The following is a 16,526-nucleotide window of genomic DNA, read 5'->3' as shown; positions in this document are numbered from 1 at the left end:
TGAAATTAATGGCATATCAACTCTTTATGGATAACATCTAATTGCATAATCTAAGAAGTTATTTATTTAATAGCTATACAAATATGTGTCAACAAATCTTAAATAAAAAAAATATTGGGGAACAGATCAATTTACAAATATAACACCACTACATAAAATACAGAACAAAAAGGTAATGCCGTTAAGCAGGTATTAAATATTTTTAATCACAGTTTATAGTTTTTTTAAATTTAGACACAGAAACCAGTTAATGGCAAGTATTTAATTCACTCTTCAGACTGACCAAGAATTAAAAAAATATTACTTCACCAAATCATGTTTTAATTATCAAACGTTTCAGTCATAAAAATGTGAGAATAATCTTAACATTTATTTGAAAAAAATGCTTTCCTAATGTATTCTGCAGTAATAGTGTAAGAACAATGTAAGTATCAAGATGGACAACAAACTAACTATACCATGATTTTAGTTCAGATCATCTTGGAGTAGATTATTTTTTGTAACAAGAGTAACCTCAAGTACACTGACCCACCTTCACCCACAGAGTACTCTGTACACATAACACTCTTAGGTATAAGCACAAGGTCAAGATGTTTGCTATCAAAGTAGTACAAAAAACTTGGGAAGCACATCTTAACAAGTAAAGAAAAGTTGTGCATAAGAAACTTAGCCTTTCCAGTTTGCTCTAGACAAAATAAATAACCCAAATTTATGTTAAATTTATATTTTTGTGTTCCATTTATGAATTCTAAATTAGGTGTTAGACACCAGTGTGATATATATGGAGAACAGTTGATTAAGAATACCGATTAAAGTGATATCAAAGGCTAAGTATTGACTTCTAAAATATGGAATATCAGAGATCAAAAATTATACATAGCCTGAACACGTTGATGTCTGAAAAAGTGATTTATGATGAACAAGTGATGTATGTGATCCCCACAGATGACTTTTATTGGCTACTGTCACAGTTTCTCGAATTTTACAGCAACAGTTTTATGAGAAAAATGGATGTTAACATCTCGTCACATTTGAATCCGTCAACACAATTCCCAATTTTAAAAAACAGTTCTCTTAATGCTGTTTTAAATTATACTTTTCCAGATTCTAAAAAGGAGAAAATATAATCTGATATTCCTTTCTTACAAGTCCTTCTCTCAGCTATTTCCTTAACTAAGTTAGCTATTCAGAGTAGAATTGCCTCATTCAGTGCAGTCTGGACAGTAGAATTCCTGTGGCATTCCTAAAATTTATAAAATTAAAGTTTTGTGTTGCAGACTACAAGATTTTGTCTTGCTGAGACTGGGTATGTGAAAATAAAGGACACAGAATGTGCTATCATCAGAATCTTCAGAGAAATCTCATATAAAGAGACTCATATACATTCCCTTCTCCAGTGCCTTAATTCTTCAGAAGCTCCATCGACTTTTCCGTAGGATCTGAGATGTACCCACCCAAATTCTCTGCTAAGTGACACTGAGTCAAGGTGCATGCAAATAAAATGTAACTTATACAAAGCAACATTTCATACACAAGAAAGTCTCAGTAAATGTATGTCAAAATTATGAACAAAACCAAGCCTTCTGACTGGTTAACAGCATCCATATCTGATATATTTACACAAAGTCCACTAAAACCTGCAGACTGTTCTAGGGCAATTACAGCAAATATTAGATAAAATCTATGACATTTTTTTCCAAAATTACCCATAATTTGTCCTTCTCTAATAGAGCTGAGTCTAGTAATGCCTACTACATGTCATTACAGATATTTCAGTGGCATTGCAGTTCTAAATGATACATACATATCAAATCTTCCCCAAACTGGTGCTGTCCAATATGCTCAAATAATGAAGATAGCACTGGCAGGAGAGCAACTGTAGTATAATTAATGATTTGTGTAACTCCTTTTGGTTGGTTTCTGCTGTGTGTAAACTGGCCTTGCTTAAGATTTTCCAGTGTTTTCTCCAGATCCTCAGCAGCATTGTCCAAAAATGCTCTCAATGCCATCTTCACTGATTCTAGGCCAGTTTTCATAACAGTCCTGTATATAGCATGCAAAAATAATGAAAAATAATATTCTATTAGCTAAGCACAGAATAAAGCCTAGTCTTGGTTTATATGAAATAGACTGAAAAGATCTGAAGAAAAATGTTCCATCTTCTGACAGTGTAAAATCTCAAAGCAGAACATATAGAATAAATGTTTCATAGCAAGCCTGTAGAGCAAAAGGATATTTTTATCTGGTTTCCATTAAGAAAATACTTCTAAATTTGTAAATGGATTCATTTGCTTTTAGAGAGGAAAAAACAAAAACAAAACCAAAAAACACCTAAAAAAGAATAAGTCTGTAATTTATGACTCTAGGAAGAGAAGAACTATCACAAGCTGGAATGCAGAAAGTCTTCCAAGAAATGTGACAGTCTTATTTCTGCCTCAAGAATGAAGGAATAGTGAAACTAACCAAATCTGTTTAAAAATAATTAAATGCTTTGATGACCTTACTGTAACACCATAATCAGTTATGTATTATGTAATCCAGAAGAATTACTACCTTATTTGTTTTAACTAGCTCAGTTACAGAGGTCCTTTAAGGAACATATCCACTCAGTCGTTTGTGGAATAAATCCAGCTGAAATTCTTTTGTAAACTGACTAACAGTCCAGTTTGTTTGTTTGTTTTACAGTGAATACACACTGTCTCAATGGCAATATATTCAAAGTTTCATGTAACCTCCATGAACCTCTTAAGATCCATATGGAACTATTTTTACATCTCTACCAAGAGCTGTAATTGGTGATCACCACCTATGTTTCATTTGTACAATGGTATAAAGCATGGACAATTTATAAGCAAACCCCCCAAAATATCACAACCTAAATTATTACCAAGCAACCACTGAGCCATATCAATGATCGTAACCATAACTCTACCTCATAGCAGATGGAAAGTAAAATTTGTTCACTTAAGCCACTGAAGAGATCAATTATTGCAAAGTGGAAAAGTTACCTTAAATTTCCATGGAGGTAAACTGTCATGTTTTGCTTCACAGCTGCAAAGAACTACACTCCAACTATCAGCACAAATAGTTAGTTGACTATACAGGTCATGAAAAGCAACCTATTACCTTTCAATACTTTACGGCCACCTCATCACAACGGCTCAAGCAGATCCATTTAAAGTACAAGTACCACCGAATTTGATGTAAAAGGTGGGTTTGTTCAAATTAGAACATGAATAAACTTTGCAATGAAAACTGTCTAGGAGACAGGTTTCCTCATCCTATATGCATTTAACTTCAGAATTCTTTTTATTAAACAGCGTAACCAAGGAAAAAACCATTTCTAATCTTATTGTATTTTGGGGACTGTACCACGATTAAAAGCACATGAATCAGCAGTAAGCAGTTTATGGACACCACTGCTCCAAACTGAAGTTGAAAGTGTAACCTACTTGTTCTGCCAAACACTAGTAACTGGCTAGTAATTAACTGACTTTGCAATGGGAATTCTTTCAGTACTATGAGTTTTAGAGTTTTGTAATTCTGTAGTCTTACACAAGTAGCCCAAATTTGGCTGCACATTATTTTCTTAAGTAATTTTCTTTGTACTTTACAAAATATTTTCAGTATTACCTCGCATCCAAGGTCTGGCCCAGTATGTGAAGACAGTTGACTATTGACGTTGCATCATTTCCTAAACAGGGAGGAAAATTATCAATCAATTAAGCTGCGCATACTGTATAGCACACTTACACTTTTCTAACCATCTCTTTGATTTTAATGAAAGAGTAAATGACATAGTAGAAGAGCAACTGAACTTCTGCATAATTTTACATTCATGTTAAAAAACATGCATTTTGTTGTCTTAGCCTTGTTTACACAAATGCAGTAAAGCATTTCTCATCAAATAGCTAAGGCAGTCAAGATGGAAGCACTAACGTGGGGTTAATTAGAGATGCAGTGTATTGTCTGGTTTTCATTTAAGTTCTATACATTTTGCTTTAATTGATTCGAGTTCATCTGAACATTTATTTCCCCCCTCTCCATAATATAAAAGCTATTAACTTTCACCAGCTGCTATTGCAGGAAGAGACTATGTATGTAAAATGTCACTCAAAAGGTTAGTTCCCTGATCTTACCAACAGGCTGTAACCATTTGCAGCAGGATCTTGTGTGGCCCACAAGAGTAACAATCTCTGACATAATAGGCATCTTTCATAATAAATTGCTTTGTTCAGCATTAGATATGTGAAAAGAGAACTTACACACAACATCCCAGTGTGCATATATACACATTCCAAGATATTGCCACGTACATGCCACCTCTAAATTCACCTTTTAAATTCAGGACAGATTTAGGCTACACAAACTTGAGTCACAGCTTATTTAATATATTTGGGTTTTAGACAAAAATGTGAATCTCTGTGAAAATGAAAATACATGTTCTTGCCTCTCAAAATATTTAACATTTCTCAATTAGAAAAAAAAACCCAAAACTAAATTAAACTCAACTAACAAAAAAAAAAACACCACACTGAATATTTAAGATAAGACAGATTTCTGAAAGTACTGTTGTCTGCATACAGTCTGCATACTTTCTTACTGGTGGCTATTTCACCTGAAAATATAGGCAGATATACAACTGAATTAGTAATTCTGTCAGTGAAATAGAGATCATAAAAAGCTAAATTGCAAGGAAGGAGTGGGAGGAGCACTGAGATTGTTATGCTATGATATGAAGTTAGGAAGTATTGTTGTTCATCCAGAGTAAATTAAACATGCCTGAAACACAGCTTCCACAGCTGCCCCTAGCCAGGCTGCCCCACCCTCTTTGTACTGGCACTGATGGTCATGTGAACATAGAGCAAATGAGAAAGATGAGGTGGCCTAAAAAACTATCCTACCAAAAAACACCACCTCAAAACGTTAAGCTTTTTGTCAGCTCCTGGGTTTTTTCCTTATTATTTTACTGCTCTGCTAATAAGAATGCCAGCACTGATGAAGTGCAGGACTGTGCTAAAAGCAACAGGGAGGGAGCTAAGTACTCAAAGCTACCGGGACATAGACTGCAAAATAGACTGTCATGAAACAGTATTTTAGTTCACTGTGGAGGTGTGTATATGCTGTGCACCACAGCACAGTAAAGAGATGTTCACTTGAGTGCCCTAAAAATTTACATTGGCAATCTATTTACAACTTAGACTTATTTCAAGAAGCATATATTTATCAGGAATCAGGTACTTTTTATGTTGTAACTAGATGAAAGGGTCAGAAAAACATTAATTTCAGTTATACTGAAAATAAGACAAGCTATAGTCATATGCCTGTATCAGATACTGTAGTGTGGTTGGTTCCACAGACTAGGATATCAGAGCCGAATTCAGTGACCATGATAAACGCACCCTCCTTCAATCTAATCTGATTGACATACTAGAGTTTGGCTGGTTTTATTCCATGTAATGCTAAAAACAGACTTCTAAAATTATCATTACATTTCTCTTCTGGAATGTCTCCTTTGTGTAGGATTTATACCAGAATGTTATGCAATCTGCTATTAGAGATAGTTCAGTGGAAATTCTCTGGTTTGCTTTTTTTCCTCTGTTTTGAAAAGTGTTTTAAAGACACAGTGAAACAAAACCCCACACCTAAAGAAAAAAATAATAAAAAATTTACTTAAAATACCACAGTTAAAACCCCAGGAATACTATCCTTTTGAATTAAACAGTTTGAGAATCAGTTTGCTTTCAACCTGAGGTCAGAAGTGAATTTCAGAAGCTCATACTTTTTTTAAACTGAGTTATGAAACTTAAAATGAGGGGTATTCTAATCAAACTAGTTTTAATACTGCATTTGATATTTTGCAGTGTACATTTCTATCTTGATGAAATAAAAAATTACTTTTTTATTAATTAAAAATGTTATTGATATTGAAAAGGCTGAAAACTAGATACAGAATATTCTGATGTAGAAATGAACATACAGTATACAAAGTTCCATTACATCATGAAAGGAGAGCAGGTGATAAGTACAATTCAAGAGGATAAAAACTGACATTGAGCTGTTCTTTAAATGAATTCTTCACAGAACTCAAAGCAATAGAGGCTGGATATACGCAAATACAAAACCACAAGTTCGAGAGGTTTTAAAGCCAAAAGTATCCCAGGAGCTAGTATAAATATTATGTTGATGGTCTGATCGCTGTTCAGCATGTATTACAAATGGGGTTTGTACAACTGAATTCCTTTAATAGTATGAGCTGCAATCCTATATATTTTAGAAAGATTTATCAGGAGGAAAAAGCTGCTGCTCTATTATGAAAGTGATATGGATATTGATTCCAGGATGCCTCAGGTAGGCCACTAATAAATTCAGGATGCATTAGGCTCAGAAAGCCTTCTGTTTCTGTTCTAGGAACTCCTCTAATTAATTTCTCTAGGTTCCTAAAAATGAGTGAGCAAACCCAAGCTTTTCTTATCTAATTTATAGGTAATTTTTGTTAAATTTTACCCATATTGAGATTTTTTTTTTAATTACATACTTGTACAGAAAGAATGCCTTACTGGAGATCTAAACAATATAAAAATCAAATCAAACTAGTCATATAAATTAATTTTATAAATTGTGAAAATATAAATTCAAGTGCTCAATTCACCAAGATGATTCACTAAAATGTGCAAATTCAGCCCCTTAATAGTACGATAAATCAATGCAGTCTTATTGATGCGCAGCTACAGCTCTCAAACAGTAAATTACTGCACCCAAAATCTACTTTCACAGTGTAAAGAAATAATAATTCCATACTGAATTACAATTCCATAATCTCAGTGACACCAGATGTCAAATGCAATTAAGTGTTTAAGCTCACTCTGGAAGACTTGCATGCTTAATTTCTTATTTTGTTAAGACATATACAGCTTAAGTTATATGACTTTTATTAATGATTTTCACATCTGCAGCTGTATCTTCAGAAGTACCATTCAAATTCACAAAATATAGAATAGCTATACAGCATAGGTTTATAGCATATTGCTATTTGTTATAAGCAAAGTCCTCACTACTCATAAAAGTTATTAGTGAGGAACTCTTGCTCATTCAAGATGTTTCCAAAATGCACAAATGGCTTTTTAGGCCCCAGCTGTGCTCAGAGGCAGTCCTCATAAGCATTTTCCCCACTCTACAAAGGCTTTGTCTTTACTGGTGTTAAGTGCAAGTCTTTTGATTAGGTTTTCTAACGTGATGTAATTCGCCATCAAGGTAAGGCAAATTGTAAGGTGACTTTGACTTGAATTAGTAGGCCCACAGTAAACAACCATGCTCCAGAGTCTTATGGTGACCTTATCATAACTCAAGGAAAAAACTACAGTACCCGTCTGTGTTGGCATAAAGATTTTGTATTCTGCTAGTTACTGCACACTAGGACAAGAATTAAAAAAAACAAACTGTAGCTGTAATGAATACTCAGCTGATCCCATCTGACTTAACTCCTTCTACCACTTGAACTCAGTCAACAAGTAACAAGCAAGATGAGATGTGGAATGGAAAAGATCTTTATTACTGAAGAAAGTTACACTGACTTAGATTTTTAACTTTAATTGTTATTAATCTTAGAAAAAATGTCAGAAAAACAAATTCACCCAGTAACAAAAAAGATTTGCAAAATTTTAATAGAATACCTGAGCTAGTTCGTTCTTTGAAGGAACAACCTAAGTAGGATATGAACCAGAACTTATGTGACATGCTCCACCCTTCAGAAAATGATGCAACTTTGCCACACAGCTGCAGAAGTAACTTTATTTGTCCTATGATCTTTTGGCTTTACAGGCACATCCACTCAGCTCATCCCAAAATATATTTAAAAGCAATATCCCAAAACAACTTCTAATCTTTCTTGTCAGTTTAGTAGTTTTCATAAATGGTCTGTAAAGCTTTTTAAACACCACACTTGCAGCAAGTGAATTCCTTTCCTTCAAATTGAATAAAATATGTAGGAATTTAGTTAAATGCAGGCTATCTTAAAAAAAAAAAATCTAGTTCACTCACTAATTACCCAATTAGCTATGTTCATGGATGTTGAATTTTGCAATGTATCCATCATAGAAGCTATATATGCATAGGATGTGCTATTTCAACTATCCTAATTTGCGGAGTACATGACAGTGCCACACATTTCATATAATGTATACACTTGATGTAGACTTCAAATTTACTTCAATTAAGTGATTTTCACAGGGCAATAAGACAAACAATTTAGAATAAAATAACAGATTAGTAATTATAATTAATTCAGCAAAAATATTTGGTAGGATAATGAAATCCAGATATTACTTGACACACGCCAAAAATAAAACAAAAACCCCAGAACTGATAACTACAGAAGCTTTTTATTTCATCTAATAATTTTTGTGATCTACTAGCCTAAACAATTACTAGTCTGTGAAGACCATGCATTAGAGCCATGCAGCATACAACAAAGCAGCACGTAACGCGATGCAAAAACGGCAAAGAAAACCAAGTGATGGCCATGCTAGTATTTGTCAAGGGTCTCCTTACCAAACAGTGAAATCCTATGCCTGACAAGAACTCCAAGTTTGCAGAACAGGCTGAAGACAAAAGAAAAATAAAAGAGAAGAGAAGGGAAAAAAATAAGGAAGGGGAGAAGAAAGAAAAAAATAACAGCTGATATATGAGCAGTAAAAGCAACATGATGTCACGCAGAAAGAATCAATTATCTGAGCAGAATGTGGGACAGAGTACTAAAGAAAGAGTCTTTAAGTGCATATCCTTAACAAACGTGGTTAAATAAGCACATATTATAATTAAAGAAATAACAACAAAAAAAATTAAAAGCAAAGCTAATTAATATAAAAGCGTACTATATGGTAACTCACAAAGAAATAACCATCCAAGCTTTGAGAAGTAAAATGTAGTCAGTGTGCTATCCAGGATACCACCGACAGTTTGAGAACAAAAGGTAAGAGAATCAGATTCATCAAAGTGCTTGACAGCAAATGTTTAACTAGTACAATTTGGATCTTGCCATCTTGAACACAGTGAGAAATCCTTTTCAAATATATGCCTTACATGAGAAATAGCCCCTTACATGGTTAAAAAACAATAAAAATCTGTATGATCAATGATTTCCTTTCAGTTACTTTCTGTGCTGATGAGCAATGCCCTCATCAGAACAATGAAGTTTTGTGTTAATTCATAGAAGCAGGAGCATATTGCCCTACCCAAACTGACCTGACCTCCAAATTTAGAAAGGGTTATCTCAGTCTTCATGATTCAATTCAGTCCAAGAATTTTCTCTGAGAGAAACATCAATTTTGATGCTATATTTTGTACTGCAAAGCCTCTCGTCTGCTGTATATGACATGACCAGTATCATGTCATTTTATCAAGTTATTTAACTACTAGGCACACAGGCTAGTTACCAGTCTGTGATTTAAAAGCAAAAGACACAATCAGCATCTCTTCACAGTTTATGGATAAGATCTAACCATATATTTCCATTGACAGGCAATAGCATGATGCCAAATTGTAACTTTTATGTCCATAATCAGAACGGCAAGGTTAATATGGTACTGAATATAGCTGAATCACCCAGTGCATAGTGATCCACTATAGCATCAGCAATTGCTTCGTTTTAGAAATGAGTCCGGTTGGTGCATGTCCAGGGATCTCTATTCACTTTTATTTTATGAGGCTTCTTTTATGAGGATTCTGACTCACCCAGTCCAAAGAAATAGCTGTATAGAAGCATGTTAGCATCACATATCTTTCCTCTCTTCCAAGAAACACAATAAATAGCTCACGATCTATCTTATTTTCTGTGTTTTCACAAAGTCAGGTGGAACCTATTATATCCAGTGTAATCAGTTTAGCTTAAATAAATAAATAGATAAATAAAGATGTCCAAATGGCCAGCACTTAGATTCATGTTCAGAAGTCATTTTATACACCTGCGATAGTACAATGACTTGAAAGATGGTTTAATGGACAAAAATGCAAAAAAGTCCAATCCTGAAGAGGCTGGTTAAAAATCAGATGGAATATAATGCCACCATATTTCACAAACATGTCTAACCCATATTTGCCCTCAAAACATATCTGGATTTAATGTATTTGCTGAACATGGAATGGTTACTGTACTTGTTAACATTGTCACTGCATTATCAATACCCACATTTACACTCTTCCATAGTTTAATGAATGCAAGTTTCTCTTCACTGTAAAATATAAAGCAGTCAGAAATTGCCCTTAGCTTGAAGAAAATCTTACATATGCATTACATTCAAGGAAATTTAAAGGGAAAACTCAGGAGAAAATCCAAAATTCAGCTTTGGCTAACTTTCTACAGTACTGTGGAAAGGGAAAAAAAGTAAACTTAAACCAAACCAATCCTCACAAACATACAAAAACAACAAACCAAACCAAACAAACAAAGAAATAAAACCAAAGCAAAACCCCACAAAAAAAAAAAAAAAAAGAAAATGTTGGGAATCTATTAATATGGCCCAAAACAACCCTTCAGGAAACGGATCATATAATGTAGTTTCTATAATCTTTGCATCTTGATAATTAAGAAATAAACTGCTCAACAGGACTGTTTATAGCTATCATTCATCCATGGTTTTCTTGCCTTTGTTTCCTTCTCTTTGGTTGGCACTTCTGGATGGCAGGTAACTCAATTAAGCATGGCAGCAGCTCTCATACTTTTGCTGGGCTACATTTTCAGGAATCTCCCAGAGCTAGAGAGCGTATGTGCAGAAGTTCTGCATCTCTGCAGCAGGTATGCTGATGTATTCAGGTTTGACATACTCCAGAAATACAGGGTTTATTGTCATGACTTAATAACTGAAATATTGTTATCCCAGACATCACAGACACAAGACCAGCAGCTCACAGAATGGAAAATTATCTAGATGCATGCATTTTGATAGAATTTTAAAATTCTTTGAAGAATTCTATTCAGCCAAGCTTACAGATCAGATGAGTTCATGAGATAAATAAGGGTCAAGACAGCTATTACTTACTTATGCTTAGTGTTGTTGCTAGAAACTTCAGTCAGTATTCACACAATCTTGCAAACCCCACAAGCCTGTATGACCATTAATTGGCTGTCAACCTTATAGAGCAGCAAGCAGTTTTGCAAAGTTCAGTACCTGATAACAGCCAAGAATGCAAATAGGATACCTGCACATTACAGGCATGCAGTAGTTCCTCTGTGAAGCTTATAGTCCACTTTATTAGATGAGAAATCTAGTGTGAAATGTGTTTCAATTCAATCAGAAGTGAAACTAAGTGAAAGCAAATCTTAGATAGCTGATCTAAAAAGTAGATAGCTTTGTGAAAAGGTCAAGTGGGTATTTCTGTGATATTTCTACTGTTAACCACTGTTTCACAGCGTATAAGCATAACTCTGCATTTCTCTCTTCATTTTATACAATAAATTTTCCTAACAGGAAAAGAAAGTGAGAAAAATTTAATTAACATGTTCATAAAAATAACTGTCTGCCTCCCACTTCTAACTTTTCCACTATTGACTGCTGCTGTTTGAACACCAGCACGCATATGCATACACATAAATATTATTTTTTTACCTTGTCACCATTTCTTTCTCTTTATTAGAGGCATGACCTCCACTGCTGAGAGGCCTACTTGCTGCAGATAAGAAATACAGGCGATGATTTTTAAAATACTGGTCAATCAAAGGGAGCACAACCTGAAATCACATCAGAAAGAAGTGATTATCTCAGGGCTTTCTTTACTATTTCCTCTTAGCAAGTCAGAACTAAAGACAGGGTATTTCAAATACATTTTCTGTTTTAAAATTTCTATGTATTCTTTTGTTAATATCTATTCCTCTTTGCATTTATTTAGCATTCAAGCCACTTAAAATGTCATCAGGAAAGGCAATAGACAAAGTTGTACATTAACTTGGCCTTTTTTTTTTTTTTTAGGAGGAGTACAAAGCAGAAAGTATACTTTCACACTTCAAGATTTTTCTGGTATCACATACCCAGACACAACCATTGACGTTCATACATTTTAGGTTTAAGAAAAACTCAAATACAACTGTCAGCACAGTAATGGCACTTAATTTCAGATGCTATCAAATAAAATTTTTGATATTCCTGAATGTCCTCACACATTATGGCCTTTGTCCGCTTAAGATTTCCTGTATACTTTATGTGATGACCATTACCCAGTGCCCATTGCAGATGTCAGCCAAGAAGATATCCAAAACAAACAATCAATAAGAAAATCTGAAATGGCTTCCTCTTTGGAGCATAGTGTAAAGGAAGGTGGAATGTTAGCTTCTGAATTGGTGAACATGGCAAATAGTATCACATGGACTTCCAGGTACTTTAAGCCATTGGGATGACAATTTGGCACAAGGATATCAGCGTTAGAAAATGTTGCAGACAGATGCCTTTGCCTAGTCACCAAAAGGCACTGTAAATATGAAATCACTGTACAAGATTTTATACACAAAAGGCATAAGCAGCAGATTTTCTTAACAATATTTAGAACCTTCTTGACACAAAAAGAAGCTGTCAGGAATCTCAAGTCTCTTTACCAAGGGTAAATGCAAAGTCCTGCATCTGGAGAGAAATAATACTATATGCTGGTGCATTGGCCTCACCAGCTGGAAAGCCACTTTGCAGAGAAAGAGGTCTCAGTGGCTGCAAAATGACCATGAGTGAACAATGCACCCTCACTGCCAAGGCAGCCAACAGCACCCTGGGTTGCATTGGACAAGACCATTGTCAGCAGGTGCAGGGAGGTGGTTCCTTCTTGCTGCTCAATAGCGATGAGCCCATAGTGTTGTATCTGGTTCTGGAATCCTCAGTACAAGGGAAACATGGACATACTGGAAAGAGCCACAAAAATGATGAAGGAACTAGAGGATCTTTCAAATGAGAAGAGATTGAGTAAGATAGAACTCTTTGGAGAAGAGAAGGCTCAGAGAGGATCTCATCAATGTGTATAAATATGTGAAGGGGGAGTGCAAAAAAGATAGAGCCAGACTCTTTTCAGTTGTGCCCTATGACAGGACCACAGGCAGTGGGAACAAACTGAAACACAGAGCAATCTGCTCTAGGTGACATCACTTGGGCACTGAAGTTAGACTAAAATCTCCAGTGGGCTCTTAAATCTCAACCATTCTTTGATTTCCTGAAGGCAACATCAGCATGGTTTTAAAACAAGGGAAGAAATGGGGAAGGTGGCACTGACAGATACAAAGCTGTGTTAATTCCAGTAAGTACTGCTCACATTTATCTGTCTGAAGACTGGAAAAGAGAAAAATCTTCAGAATTAGAAACAGAAAATGTAGGAAGGTTATGAATAACATCATAACATAATGAGAATATAGTCCTGTAAATTTTTCACATCTATACTTTGTCCTACAGTATTTTCAAGCTATTTTTATGATTACTGGTTTTTATTAATAAAATAATGAATCTAACACAGAAAACTGCAACTATAACAATAACCATGTTCAAAAACAAATACATTCTCATTTCAACTATTTACTACATGACAAAGAATAAACAAAGATATACTGTACTTTGGCAAAAAACTTGATTTCTTGTTCATATGGGAATTGCTCTCCTTTGCCTCTGCTGCCACCATCTGCAGAGAGAAGAAAATTAAGCTCCTTTTCATATATCCTAATTACAGTCCACTCTACATTTTTCATAGAAAGGGTACACTGCCACAAATGCTAGCTGTCATTAGACATTGATTTAAGACAACACAAACAGTATATATACTAGTTAAAGTGGCGTTTTATGACCATCTCATGAGAAAAAAAGGTACAGCAAATAAAATTTGTAGAGAATACTGGTCCAAATCTTCTCATAGTCCAAAGACATTATGGATATTTTTTGAGATTAAAATCTGGTCCTGTGTTTGTATTTTTCTAGCTATTGGTGACAGTTTGGAAGCCTGCACTCAGATTCTAATAGAACACCATTCTCCAGTTATTCCCAGACGAAATTACCCTATTTTTACTACTTCTTTGTGCACATTGTAAAAGAACAGAATTAATGGTTAGAAGTACCTAACTGAAATTAAAAGTGCTTAATTTCCCCCACTACTATAAAAATCAAATGCTTTTTACAGACATAATCTGGGACAGCTCCTAGACTATACCTCAATTATTATCATCTTTTTACTAATCCATTGAGGGACATGAATGGTTTTTGTTCCACCAGCGTTTCAATATTTATTCATTGTTCTTCCTGCAGTTATGTCAAAATAGTTAAATAGAATGAAGCTATGATAATCAAGCATTAGCCAGCCCAATGAGTTATCAAGGCCAGACTTTTGCTACTATAAGTGACCACGGAATATAATAACTAATACATTTGATAATTTCCACTTTAAAACTAGGCTGGCTTTTGGATGTGCATTGATTTATTTATTCACTGTCCCTGCTGTTCCCACCATTAATACTATCAATTACAATTCCTATGCCTACACAAGGCACAGTTGTTATATGGCATTTTAACTCACATGGTCATATCTAGCTGCCTCTGGCTAGTTTTGGGTTTGGGGTTTTTTTTTGGTGATCATGTAAGAAGCTTACTTGGGTCACCAATCTTTTTTTGGGGTTGCTTTTGGGGTTTTTTTTATCCTTAACAAAAGCAGATCAAGTTAATTTCTTTCCTTCTTTGCACTGATGACAAAACATGTGCAGGTGTTTATGAAAGAACATTCCCATTGTGGGAGTTTGTTAAAGAGGTTTCTCTACTCCACTTCCTCCTCCAGAAGAAATTTCAGAATGGTACAAATGATTGGTTCAATTTGCTCTGTGAAAAAGGTATTACATGTAAATATTAATGTGCACACGAGAGATTATACATTTCTGCATAAATACAAGAAGGCAGCTAGTTTTCTTTTCCAAAGAGTGAAAGTCGTCATAAATTTCCACTAAACATTTTTCATTTGACAAATGAATATGGGAAAGTAGAATGAATATGGAAAACCAAAATGAGTATGTAAACTACATAACTTTCCAAAATCCTTCATCTTCATCATCTATAAGCAACAAGAGGGAAAACAACTAATTCAAGAATGTGTCATTAAAAAAATATTGTTGTCTTTATAATATCAAGCATCTTAGTTACTATTTCTTCAGAAAATAAACAAGGAGTACTATACCAAACTCCAGAATATACTGATGGGCTTCATCCACATATCTTATAAGCTGCTGAAGGAAACTGTAGGCAAAACGTTTCTCAATGGAAGGTGTGTCTAATTCCAAGTCCTTAAATCCTCTGCAAAAAGAAGCAAGTCAATTTTCACACATGCAGAAGGATTCATAAAGTCTTACCTCTCCAAGCAGTCTGACACTATTTACTCCAGTAATGATTAACTAATATTTACTAATAATAATTCTTATTAATATAGAATTGTCCTGTGTTTGATGTAAAAGGTATGTTTACAATTGTATTGAGCAATTTCATAGACTCATAGAATCATAGAATGCTTTGATTTGAATTTGCTAAGATAAAACTCAGATTTCCCAAGAAGGCGGCTGCCAAAATATTTTTATTTAAACAATCAAACCAGGGGTAAATCTAGTCTTCCTCAACATGATGTTTCTCCAAAGGTCAATTTGTAATGGAAGAACTTTGAATAGCTATGTAGCATGTGAAAAATCAGAAGAAAAACAAAATAAAGTGATAGAATTGAAGTTTACCTTTTCCAGTATGTTCTATCATATTTACTAGTCTGAAAAGGCTACCTTTCAGCAAGTACAAATTTGTAAAGAGTGGTTCCATGATGTGGACTGATGTCTGCTAGCAACATGTTGGCAATGACATAAGCTTCAGTTCTGTGGGATCAGGACCTTTATGACAGCACCCCACTGCCAGAGGCACCAAGTAAATTAGTACTCAAGTTATTTTCCAAGGTAAATAAGTATGCCTGCTGGACATAACTGCCTGTGTAGTGCACACTTGCGTTTAAATTATAACACTGCTTGATGGTAAGGTTCAGTTTCAGAAAAAGAGATTCTAGAAATAAAACAGCTTTGTCATCTGGTACTTGTAATGGCACCTGCTTTATTAAAATTACTGAATCAAGGACCTTCTCAATTCGAAAGAGAGCAATAAGAGGGAAGACATAAACAAGAAAACACAGAAACAGAAATGTGGCATAAAAGGGATAAAGGAGAAAATGTTGGACAGCAAGGTCTATTAAGAAATTTTAGGCAGAGCTTTGGAGAAGGCCACCTGGATTTTGTGACTCCAAAGAGAAGAGGACATGAAGAACATGAGGATTTGTAATATTTGAGGCAGATAACTGAAACTAATGAGGGAACATGCAGGGTAGGAGGACTGAGAAAGAGCAAAAGGGAGAAAAGACAAAAATACAGTTGACTGAGCCCCTCCACATCGTCACTAAAGTCTGTCACATCTTCTTATTAAATTGTTTCTTAACTATCTCTCTGTGCAATCTGACTCATGATCCTGTGTGTAAGTGTGTGCTGCCAGTAGTAAGTGCCATCT

The 16,526-nt window shown here is 34.7% G+C and overlaps 1 protein-coding gene across 1 annotated transcript in view; it reads right to left on the bottom strand.

The window, feature by feature from the left end:
* The window catches only part of RYR2 (ryanodine receptor 2), a 294,938-nt gene that overhangs the window by 84,227 nt on the left and 194,185 nt on the right, over positions 1-16,526 (bottom strand). The window contains exons 60-65 of the mRNA XM_054396845.1: positions 15,175-15,290; positions 13,577-13,641; positions 11,604-11,725; positions 8,551-8,600; positions 3,634-3,694; positions 1,805-2,043 (exon numbers count right to left, since the gene is read on the bottom strand). Coding sequence (XP_054252820.1) covers positions 1,805-2,043; positions 3,634-3,694; positions 8,551-8,600; positions 11,604-11,725; positions 13,577-13,641; positions 15,175-15,290 — 653 coding nt within the window. The remainder of the gene's footprint in view (positions 1-1,804; positions 2,044-3,633; positions 3,695-8,550; positions 8,601-11,603; positions 11,726-13,576; positions 13,642-15,174; positions 15,291-16,526) is intronic.

Source organism: Indicator indicator, chromosome 2 (assembly GCF_027791375.1).
Source record: "Indicator indicator isolate 239-I01 chromosome 2, UM_Iind_1.1, whole genome shotgun sequence".
Taxonomy (NCBI): Eukaryota; Metazoa; Chordata; class Aves; order Piciformes; family Indicatoridae; genus Indicator; species Indicator indicator.
This window is presented reverse-complemented; position numbering and strand designations above follow the sequence as displayed.